Raw genomic sequence first — 12,212 nt, 5'->3', positions numbered from 1 at the left:
AGGACTATAAATTTCTCTTTCAGCATCACATCACACAAATTTTTATATATAGTTTTTTCATTTTCGTGCTGTTCAAAGTAGCTTTTAATTTCCCTTGAGATTTCCTTTTTGACCCATGGATTATTCAGTAATGCTTAGAGATTTTCCCTTCATCTTTCTCTTATTGATTTTTGTTTTATTCCATTTTGGTTCAAAACTACACATTCTGTGTGATTTTAAATTGGTTGAGGTTTGTTTACCTTAGTTCTATTTGGAGTACGATTGAAAAGAAGGTGTGTTCGTCTATTTCTGCATGGAATGTAGAGTAAATATCAGTTAGACCTGTAAGTCAGTGGTGCTATTATGTCCTTGCTAAATATCTGCCTGTTGTCCTATCAGTTGTTGAGAGAGTTGTGTACAAATCTCCAACTCTAATTGTGGATTTGACTGTCCTTCAGTTCGCTCCATTTTTACTTTATGTATTTTAAAATCCTGTTGTTTAGGGCATATACATTCAGGATTGCTATGCCTTGCTATTATATTGACCTTTTGATCATTATGTAATGTCCCTCTCTGCTCCAAGCATGTACTTTGCTCTGAAATCTACTAAATCTTATATTAATATATCCACTTCTGATTTCTTCTGAGTAACATCTGCATGGTATTTTTGTGCCTTCCTATTCCTTTGAGCCTACCCATATCATTATATTTGACATGAGTTTTCTTTAGACAGCATATAGTTGGATCATATCTTTAAATCAATTTTGCCAGTATCTGTTTTACTTGGTGTATGTATTGATATGTTGGGCTTAAAGCCTGAATTTTTTTTTCCCTTTTCCATTTGTTACCATTTCTTATTTTTCTATTTTGTGTTTCCTGACATCCTTTGGGTTACTTAGCCATTTTTTTAGAATTACATTTTGATTTATCTCTAGAGTTGTTTTTGTTTTTCTTTGTTTAGGAAGTCTGAGGGATTGAACCAAGGACCATGGGAAGCAGGCACTCAACCCACTGAGCTATATCCACTCCCCATTGAGAGTTGGCTTTTTCATTTGTTTTATTAGGAGGTACTGGGGATTGAACCTGGGACCTCGTACATGGGAAGTAGGCACTCAACCACTTGTGCTATATCTGCTCCCCTCTAGAGTTTTTGAGTATATCTTTTTATATAACTTTTTCATTGTTAACTCTAGATAAAAAATATCCTCAATAACTTAGCACCATCTACTGATATAAGCATTTTTACCACCTTCAGTGAAGTGTAGAGTCCTTATCTCCCTTTAAGTTGCCTTATCCTCCACCAATTTATAATATAATTGTCTTAAATATTACCTCTACATACATTTAGAACCTCATCAGAGGAAGTTTTAAGTAATGGTTCAACCTTTGAACATCATATAGAAAACTCAAGAGTAGAAGGAAAGTCTACTCTGTTTATCCATAGATTTATTATTACCATTGTTCCTTCTTCCTTCCCTATATCCTAAGGTTCCTTCTTTTGCCATTTTCTTTTTATAAACAAAAACTTCCTTTTTTCCATTCTTCTAGGGAGACCTGGTTGCAAATTCTCTTCATTTTCCTTCACCTAGAAATACCTTCATTTTACCTTTATCCCTGAAGAATATTTCTGCTGGATATAGAATTTTAGGCTGACAGTTCTTTTCTTTTAGCACTGGGAAAATGTTTTCCCATTTCCTTCTGGACTCAGTGGTTTCCAAACAGAAATTTACTGCTATTTGTATAGCGTTTTCCTTACAAATGTCTATTCTCTCTTGTTGTTTTCAAGACTTTTTTTTTTTTTAGTTTTCAGAAATTTAGTCATGATATATCTCAGCATGTATTTGTTTGGGTTCATCATGTTTGATACTTACTCTGTATGAATCTGTAGGTTTATATCTTTTGGCATATTTGGGATATTTGGAAGATGTTCTACTGTTAATTTCTTCAAATTCTTGGTAAGTTCCATGTTTTTTCTCCTCCCCTTCTGGGTCTCTGAGGACATAAATATTAGCATTTTCATTTTTGTCCCATAGTCCCTAAGGGCCTATTAATTTTTTAAAAACCTGTTTTCTTTGTTGTTCAGACTGGCTTTATTCCATTTTTCTGTCTTTAAGTTCACTAATTCTTTCCTCTTTCCTCTCCAGTCTTATCTTGAACCCATTCATTGAGTTTTTAATTTTTCAGCCTGATAGTTTCTGTTTGGTTCTTTGTTATATCTTCTTTCTTTGCTGAGACTTTCTAGTTTTCATCCTTTTTTTTAAGCATTTATTTATTTATTTTTCTTTTTTTTTGTCTATTTTTTTAATGTTACATTAAAAAAATATGAGGTCCCCATATACCCCTCACCCCCCTCACCCCACTCCTCCTCCTATAACAACAACCTCCTCCATCATCATGAGACATTCATTGCACTTGGTGAATACATCTCTGAGCACCGCTGCACCTCATGGTCAGTGGTCCACACCATAGCCCACACTCTCCCACAGTCTACCCAGTGGGCCATGGGAGGACATACAATGTCCAGTAACTGTCCCCATGGCACCACCCAGGACAATCCCAAGTCCCGAAAATACCCCTACATCACCTCTCTTCCTCCCACTCCCTACCCCCAGCAGCCACCATGGCCACTTTCTCCACACCAATGCCACATTTCCTTCGATTACTAATCACAGTAGTTCATGAATAGAATATCAGTAAGTCCACTCTAATCCATACTCTGTTCATCCTGTGGACCCTGGAATGGTTGTGTCTCATTTTCATTTGTTTCAAGGGAGCTTGTAATTACTTAGTGAAGCATTTTTTTGATAGCCACTTTAAGATCCTTGTCATATAATTGTATCAATAGTGTCCCCTTAGTGTTAACATCTATTGATTTTTTTTTTTCACTCAAATTGAGATTTTTTTTAGGGACTTGGTATGATGAGTGTTTTTTAAAAAATTGTATCCTTCATGTTGTGGGTATTATGTTATGAGACTCTGAATTGTCTTTAAATCTTCTTTTTCAGTAGACTTCCTCTGAGTTGAATGGGACTGAGGGGGCACTACTTTGTTATGGCCAGTGGGGTAGAGGCCTCAGTTCCCCACTTTGCCTTTAGTCACTCCCCAATATGTTAAGGAGTACCTTGTTACTGCTAGGAAGATATGAATGTTCAGGTTCCGCATTGGGCCTCCACTGACAACTTGAGTGGGGAGCTCTTCACCTCCTGGTGGAGATGGAAATCCTAACGCCCTATTTGGCTTTCTCTACTATCACACCAGTAGGAGCGTGGGGGTGCCACCTTAAAGCCTGATGAGGGGAGAAGTCTAGGCTCCTGACTTGGCCTTGGTTGGCATTTGGTTCATCATGGGTGGGTTTGGGCTCACAGTTTTTTCCTCTGGTAGTTGCCTGGAGTAGGGTAGCTAAAGTTTTCTGTCTTGTTCCATTTTTTCTTTCCTAGCCCTTTGGCTAGGGGGAACAAGACTTCCTTTGAGCATTTCTTGTTTGGTTCTTTGGTTTTCTGTCTACCCATTGGCATTTGCAGGTATCAGCTTCTCCAGTTCCTTGTCTGGGATATATGAGGCAAAAAGGAAACCCAGGGAATTCACCACCTGTTTTCCTTCAAGATCCCATTGGAGCCTCCTCCTTCTTTATACCTTACAGAGTCATATGCTTGTTTTATATATAGTTGAAGAGTCTGTAGGTATACTCAGTAAGAATAGAAGGGAAGAATACCTTTATCCCACTTTTGTGGGACCAGACAGTTAGCATATTCTTAATATTCTTGTTTTCACCTCCAGTTTAGTAACTATCAAAAGGCCTACTTACATAGCAGCTAGTTAATCAGATCATGGCAGGTAATCAGATCATAGCAGGTAGTTTTGACAAATCATGGCAACTAACTTTTGACAAGTTTCTGGATAAGTTTGCCAGAGCTGCTATGACAGAAACTGCAAAATGGTTGGTTTACACAATGGGAATTTATTGTCTCAGTTTGGAAGCTAGAAGTTCAATGCCAAGTATCAGCAGACCATGCTTTTTCAGAAATCTGTAGCATACCAGTGGTAGCTTTCTAGCAATTCTATGTCACATGGTCATCTGTCCCTCTCCCCTCCTGTGGTTTCTACTAATTGACTTTCCAAATTTCCTCTGCTTATAAGAACTAAGTCATATTAGAAAAAGGCCCACCTTGATTCAACTTGACCTCATCTTAATTTCTACAGAGATCCTTTTAAAAAATGGGTTCACAGCCACAGAACAGGGGCTTGGGACGTGAATTTGCATTTATGGGGAGCATGATTCAGTCCCCAACATGTGTTTTCTTTTATCCCTCACATGACTTAACAGAGGCAGTAGAAGCAGGGGCTCAGGTTCTGATCCCCTAAGTCCCTGAGCAGAAGGCAGAGTTTGGCTAAGTCTCTTCTCTCACCACCATTTCTCCTTCTGTAAAAGTTGTGGATTGTACTCTGTATTAAGCCAAAAAGGGTGCTGATATGAAGGACCAGTAATCTGTTGGCTTTTATAAAGGTTATTTATTTGGGGTAGAAGCTAACAGTTACCAGGCCCTAAAGAGTCCCAACTCAAGGTACCATAAGAGGTACTTTCTCACCCAAAGTCATTTTAGTCCGTGAGGCTCCAGCCTTCTTTCTTCTTCTTAAGGCTTGGTGGTCCCAGCTTCTTCGGATCTCAGCTGTAGGCTGGCATAAGGCTTGTCTCTCTTCCCAGGGCTCATTTCTTTTCAGGCTCAGCAACTCTGTTTTCTTCACAAGGTCAGCTGTAGACTACTGGGCTCATCTCTCTTTCCCGGCTGCAGGATTCTCTGTGTATCTACTTCTGTGTGTTCTTGATTGAGCATCCATTTATATATTCTGCCAAGTGGGATCCTAATGATATGGTCAAATCAAAGCCGTAATCTTAACATAATTTAACGAATGGTCTCTCAGCTGAATCTAATACAGTCAAAGGGTATCACGTCCAGAGGAACATACCAATTTACAAACATAACCAATATCTCTTTTTGAAGTTCATAAATAATATCAAATTGTCACAGACTTCCTTCTTTTAGAACTGCAGGGCATCTCTTTCCCTGTGGAAGGGGCTTTTATGTGAAAGCAGGTGACTACTCTGTGCTGGGCACGCACAGATATTTGATCCTGAAAGCTTCAGCACAGTGTTCTCAGGTAGGTTATTTTAATCCCCATTCCACAAAAGCAGAATCACATGATGGACCCATCAATTGCTTGGGATCATGCTGCTGGAAATTGACAGAACTTTGCATCCCAGATTCCAAAGCAGATCCCATGCTGCTGCAGAGGATGAGGATACAGGCTGTAGGGAGACTAAAGGTCTTTTCTGGAATCAGTGGAGAATTCTACCTTATTCCTTTATTTCCCTGGTGGCTGCAGCGGAGGGCATTGAGGACGGCCTCAGAAAAACTCAGAAACCGCTCGTCTTTCTCTACGAACATTGTCTACACCACACCAGGCACTCGGGTCAACAGGTACATCAGCCGCCTCTTGGAAGCCCGCCAAACAGAGTTGGAGATGGCCGACTTGAATTTCTTTACTCTGAAGTACAAACACGTTGAACGAGAACAAAAAGTAAGTGACCCTGGGCTCCAGTGTCAGTGGTAAGTCCCCAAGGCCCGTTGGATATGGGGGTGTCCATCCAAGACCATGCCTGTGTTTGGCAAATGGAGGATCTCCTCTGGACATTGCAGAGGTTTCTTAAACATCCTGTGCCCTTCGTGAAGACTCTACACATCTTGTAGACATTTGCAGCCACTGAGGATGATTTCTCTTTCTTGTAGTATCACCAGCTCCAAGATGAATGTTTCACCAGCGCTGTGGTTCTCTCCCTGCTTCTAGCTGCCTTATTCGGCCTTGTCTACCTTCTGATAATCCCACAGTGAGTGCTTTTCCTTTGATCAATTAGATGAGAAGGTCATCAAGAACAGTATGCTTTGATTTCTTGTGTTCAACATCCAACCTCCCCAGTCGCTGCCCTGACTTGCCCTTTGTACCCCCACATTTGGGGAAGACATTAATAGTGCCCAATGTCTCCACTTGCTCAAGTAAATAGTTAGCAAGCTCTCACTGCAAATGCATAAGCTCATTTTTAATCATTTCTCAGGTTCCAAATATTTAGTTTCTCCATCAATGCAAGATACACCTGTCTTAGTCTGCCAAAGGGCTGCCAATGCAAAGTAACAGAAGACGTGTTGGCTTTTATAAAGGGGATTTACTTGGAATGAAAGCTTACAGTTCTGAGGTTGTGAAAAGCCCAGCTGACGGTACCATAAAAGGTGCTTTCTCCCCAAAGTCAGCTGCCACATGTTGAAGCAAGATAGCGGGCACCCTCTGCCTGGTCTCCTTCCCCTGCAGGCTTCCTCTCTGGCTCAGCTGCTGGCTGGCATGGGGCTTGTCTCTTAGGGCCTCCTGTATCAGTCTAGGCTGTTCCACTCTCTTCCTAATCTCTGCTGTGAGCTACCAGGCAAATGGCTCATCTCTGCCTGGGGCCTCAGTGGTTTGAGCCTTCTCCTTTTTGTCACATGGCAGGATCAAAAATGACAGAGCACTCTCTTCTTATGTCTGTCTCTCTGTGTGAGTCTGTTTATCTCAGACCCAGCAAGGGGAGGAGGACTCAACCTGAGTCACGCCTTATTGACATAGTCTAATCAAAAGCCCTAATCTTAGCAGGTAGTATAATGAAAGACACCTTAGCTGAGTTTAATACAATCAGAGGGTATCATACCTAGAGGAATAGATTAGTTTACAAACATCATCTTTCTCTTGTTGGGATTCATAAAATAATCTCAAACTGCTGCAACACCATTGATCTAATGAGACTGTTTTCCTGAGAAAAGAAACAGTGCACCAAATGGACACCTTGAGTTCTAGGTACATGTCATTATCAGAAATCTTAAAATGAGAAAAGTGCCTCTTAAAGGGAAGGAATTGTAGTCACCTTAATAATGTTTAGTCATCGTATACATCAAAGTGAGTGGCAATTTACTTTTTGTCATGGAAGAGACCAGAAGATCTGCACTTGTCAGTTTTCTCCCAGATTCGTCACTTCCTTAACAGAACCTACCTAGTGGGATACTATCTCCTTTGAGTTTTCTGAAAACAACAGAAGCCCCTCACCCGTGCCTCTGAGGAAAGAGGACATCACAGGGTGTCCTGCTCACACTCCCTCCCCCAACCCATGCAGAGGTGACACCCACTGGCTGGGTTGTCCCCCATGGCTTCAGCATAGGCAGCTCTTTCTAGAAAAGCCCTTTCCAGAAGGAGCACAGGAAAAGAACAGCGGTCAGCCTCAGAGACCTGGAGCCTGGGCAGCTCCAGGCCTTCCTTGGGCAGTAGAAAAAGCCTCAAGAAGAGCCACGTGCCCCTCAGGCCAGGGCTGAGACCGTGGTGGAAGGGGTGGGTGGTAGATTTGGGGAGGGGGCAGTGCATGCGAGGAGGGGCCCCTCACCCAGGGTGTCTGGAAGTCCCGCGTCCCAGTGCGTGTGGATTCACAGCCCATGGTTTCTCCTTAGGGAGGGGTCTCTGGGAGTGAGGTAAGGGAGAAGAGGATAGCTTGTTCCCCAGGCACACCTGGAGAGCCTCAGGAACCCCCCCCTCCCCCGGCCACCCCCACCAGTGACCACACGTGTCTTCCTGCCCCCCCAGGAGCACGGTCGTGCTGGTCCTGCTCGTGTCCTGCATCTGCTTCCTGGTGGCCTGTATCATGTACCTGCACATCGCACGGGTCCAGGTATGTGCGCGGCCTCGGCCTGCCCTCTCTGCCGGCCGCCCGGCCCTCCATGGCAGGTAGGCTGGCCCGTTCACAGAGCAAGTGCCCGTTTGGCCCCTGTCGGTGCCCATGCTGTGCAGGGCTCAGGGCCCTTGCTGCTGCGCCCACTGGTGGGTGCCAGGTAGTCAACAGTCAATGGATGGCTCACGATTCCGATCCTGTGCAGGAATGATGGTGAATCTGGCAGCTGGAGAGGAGAGAAGAGGCTTTCAGTGGGGTGGGTGGGAAGATGACACATTTCTCGGTGGGCTGTCCTCGTTGATCAGATGACCCAGATCATGGTACTAGCTCTTCATTCGCCTTTGCGCTCATGGGGTTTTGGAGCAGAGGGCTGTGCAGCCATGGTTCATTAGAAGGGCTTCTCTGATTCTTCCTAGTCCGGCATTCCTTTGTACCCCTTCCTTAACCTCCATTTCCAAATGTCCCATTTTTCCTAGTGTGTCCGCAGTTATTCCATCTGGCAGACCCAGTATTATTTTTGCATGACATTAGAAGTGGAAATTTCTTTAAGAGATCAAATCTAGTTTTATCTGCTTAACTTCTTAATGATTCATAGATAATCTCTTGATTCTTTCAAATGAAAAAAGTACCGTATCTTAAACCCAAAGTCTCAGCTTCTTTACTTTTATAGATCAAGTGATATATGGTATGGCAAATCTTCAAATGACATTGCTTTGCTCATTTAATTTCAAGTGAGAGCATGACAAACCGGTGATGATTTCTTAAAGCCTAGCACATTTGTCCCCACTGCTGGATACCTGTGTTCCCAGTATTTACAGATAGCATAAGATATGCAGAAAACAGGAATATTTATTGGGGGACTACAAAACTGCAGTTGTAACTGTTTTAGTTTCCTAGTCTGCTCAAGCAAATTCCATGCAATGGTTTGACTTAAACAGTGGGAATTTATCAGCTCACAGTTTTGAGACTAGGAAAACATCCAAATCAAGGCATCATCAAGGTGATGCCTTCTTCCCAAAGACTGGCCCTCTGGGGTTGGCTGATGGTGATCCTTGGTCCTGGGCGCCTCTGTCACATGGTAGCCTCTCTTTTTTCTTCCTGATTCCATTGACTCTCAGCTTCTTGCTTCCTAGGCTTTCTCTCTCTCTCTCTGATTTTCGTTCTGCTTTTAGGATTCCTTTATAAGTAACAGGATTAAGACCCATCCTGATTGAATTGGACCACACCTTAACTCGGGCATTCTTAACTGGGGACCCATGAACTTGAATTGAAAAAAAAACAACTTATTACTTTTATTTTCTCTGATCTCTAACTAAAATCTAGCATTCCCTTCAGTTATGAATGCATACAATAAATAAATTACGGTAACTTTCATTTCACCTGACTGGTAAAGGGGTCTGTGAATCAAAAAACGTTAAGAGCCCCTGCCGTAACTGAGGTCACCTCATCAAAAGTTCCTACTTACATGGGGTTCACATGCAAGGAATAGATTAAATTTAAGAACATGTTTTTCTGGGGTACATACAGCTCCATACCCTAAAGCAAATAGTTCAGAAATGCACTAGCTCAGAAGACCTACCCAGCAGGTTTTATTCTAGAAATAATGGTTTACTTGAGTAGCATTCCTTCAGTGTGACTTCCCACACTGGGCAGGGAAACTCAGGTTCCCTCTTTCCACATGGAGGAAAGCAGGGCTCAGACTGTCTCAGTGATTTACTCATGGGACCCAGAAGCAGAGCCCTGGACCAGACCTTCTGTCCATAAAAGCACGATGAACCTTACAAACCAGTCGGTTCCATAATACATCTGGGTCCTGTGAGCAGTCTGTAGCTGTGGCTCTTTGACTTGACCAGCCTCACTTAATTGCAAAGGCAGCCTCTCTTGCTAGCTCCAGACTTTGGTCAGGATAATCCTTGGGTGATTACCTTAGACATAAGATCAACTCAATTATCCTACCTAGCACCTCCCTTCTCTGATGATTTGCTTTCTTGGTAGAGTCAGCCCTGGTGCCATTAGCTTTATGTCTTTCTAAATATTCATTTTCCCCTTCTCACCCTTGCCCCATAAGCATGAAATGTCATTTTGTTTGTTTGCTTGTTTTTCGTTATATATTAGCAAAGTGTCAAGCTTGTAAAACTTGGGACGTTTGGCATTCCTGAGAACTGTCGTCAGTTCCCAACACCAGCAATATTTGGGAAATAAAGATGGCATCCAGAGCATGAAATGCAGACTGAGCTCCCTTATGCAAGGACGTGGGGGCTGGCTTATTCAACCCACATGCACTCATTCAAGTTTTGACTTAATAAGTCTATGTTAGGCTCACTGATTGCCTGGCACCACAATGGACTGAGTTTCCATACATGGTGGTGATTAAGGCAATAGGAGAAACTTGTGCAAAAGACCATGGGAACAGACAGCGGGAATGGACAGCATATTTTAGATTTGGACAGTGTTAGGGAGGCAGGAAATCAGAGTCTTCCTGGTGGAGGGACCGGGGAGGAAAGGAGACATGATTGGGTGTGGCTTGCCTAACAGTCACATGCCAGTGACACAGGCCTGGAGAAGATGGTGGCTTAAGCAAGATGGGTGTGTTTTCCTGTGACACAGAAGAGGCTCAGGCATGGACAGCCAGCCCAGTTTGGTTGCTCCATGCTCACCTGGGACCTTTGCTCATCCAGCTTTCGGTGCCACCATCCCTGGGGGTGGCGCTGTCTGACCCCAGGGCTCAGCCTCTTGCTGTTAAGTGGGGTAACACCAGTGCTGACCTCAGTGGCTGGATACCAGGGCTGAAGGAGCTCCTTTCTATCAAGGACTTGGAGCAGGGTCTGGCATGTAGTCATCGCAAGGTAAGTGTCTTAAAATCCAAGAGGAGGGAGAAGGCTGGGGAGAGCAGGGGCAGGCCAGTGGGGCCGCATCCACGAGCATCTGAGCCTGGGCGCCAGCAGGGGTGGGCGTGGGTCTGGAGCATGGCGAGCTGGTTCCCACCAGCCGCGGGCCTCTCGTGTTGAATTAGTATCCCCTTATTGAATAAATCGAGTCCCACCTCTTTCCTAAGTGAGGCTAGTCTTGAGGGGCAGGCTCGAGGGTGGTGGTAAGGATGTGAACCAGGGACAGGGCTGGACTTGCTGCGATATAGGGGCCCCAGGATGATCGTTTCAAGCTGTCTGGATACCAGAAAAGAATGTTCTTAAAGTTCACCCAATCCTGTGCATGTGCGCCCATTGGAAGTAGGATCTTTTGGTGAGCAGGATCTTAAGATGTGACCCACCTCATTCTGGAAGGGTATTAATCCTCTTACTGGAGGCCTTTATAAGAGGATGAAATTCAGAGAAAGAGAGCCACAGGAAGCAAGAAGCTAGAGCAAAGAAACCCAGAAAGAAGAGCCCAGCAGACGCCGCCACATGCCTTGCCGTGTGGCAGAGGGGCCGGGTCGCCGGCAGCCGGTCTTCAGGGTGAGGGCACTGCCTGGTAAGGCCTTGACTTGGACTTTTTTTCTCAGCCTCAAAACTGGAAGCAAATCAGTTCCCGCTGCTAGAAGCCTCCCCCTTTATGGCACCAGCGCTTCAGCAGCCTGGCAGATGGGACAACGTCCAGGCTTGGACTGAGCGTTTCCGCACGAGGGGTCTTTCTGTGGCCATGCCCGTCCCCAGTGGGAGTGGCAAGGGGCGGCTGCTGGGCCGGTGCAGGGCCGAGGTCTGCGTGGCTAGGCAGAGAGGGGGAGCAGTGGCGAGGAAGGGGAGGGGGCCAGGGAGGGCAGTGGGCGCTGCACCAGACCCCCAGTTGGGGCTGGGAGATGGGGAGCAGATGGGGGGTAGGGGGTCACCGTAGAGGAAGGCATTGTACATCTTGGGGTGCTCTTGGCTCCAGAGCTCGCTGATCTGTGGACTAAGCTGTGGCCCAGTCCAGAGGCTGGCGGCACTTGACATGGGGCCACACCCCGTGAGCTTGGCACCCTGCCTGGAGTGGAAGGACCTGCCTGGGGGCTTGTTTCCACCGTTCCCCTCTGGAGCTGGAATCAGGGCTGTTGGGAGCCTCGTGCTGGGGTGTTTCCTAAGCCAGAGCAGAAGAAGATCAGGCGGGCAGGGGAGGCGCTCGCTGGTCTTCCTTGGCTGTGCCACTCAGGGCGTCCCCCAGGCCATCTGCAGGGGCGGCCCGGGGAGAGGTCCCCTCAGGCTTGCGGGGAGAGTTCTGAACCGTGTGCACTTGGGAGACCTGGATGGGAATGGGCAGCTCCGCGGACGCCGCAGGCATCCGCAGGGGGGCTCGGGTGGCAGTGGAGGGCCTCGCCCACACAGAGACAGGAAGGAGTACAGCCGTTCCGTTTCATTCCCCGGTCAGTCCAGCAGGGGCTGCCAGAGTGTGTCTGATGGGGTGGACTTCCATTTATTTAGCCCGTGCTATGGACTGAGTCGGTCTTTTTTTTTTTTTTTAACCTTCCAGCTGTGACTTGCTGCTGTGCCCACCCAACAGCATGGCCGGCGGGTCAGTCAGCACCCGG

General features: G+C 45.5%; 1 protein-coding gene across 1 annotated transcript in view; it reads left to right on the top strand.

Annotated features, from left to right (window-relative positions):
- Positions 1–12,212, top strand: part of ADCY1 (adenylate cyclase 1) — a 207,670-nt gene that overhangs the window by 146,299 nt on the left and 49,159 nt on the right. Inside the window, exons 9-11 of the mRNA XM_058296659.1 lie at positions 5,362–5,556; positions 5,766–5,863; positions 7,630–7,714. Coding sequence (XP_058152642.1) covers positions 5,362–5,556; positions 5,766–5,863; positions 7,630–7,714 — 378 coding nt within the window. The remainder of the gene's footprint in view (positions 1–5,361; positions 5,557–5,765; positions 5,864–7,629; positions 7,715–12,212) is intronic.

The sequence above is a fragment of the Dasypus novemcinctus genome, chromosome 5 (genome assembly GCF_030445035.2).
Source record: "Dasypus novemcinctus isolate mDasNov1 chromosome 5, mDasNov1.1.hap2, whole genome shotgun sequence".
Classification (NCBI taxonomy): Eukaryota; Metazoa; Chordata; class Mammalia; order Cingulata; family Dasypodidae; genus Dasypus; species Dasypus novemcinctus.
This window is presented reverse-complemented; position numbering and strand designations above follow the sequence as displayed.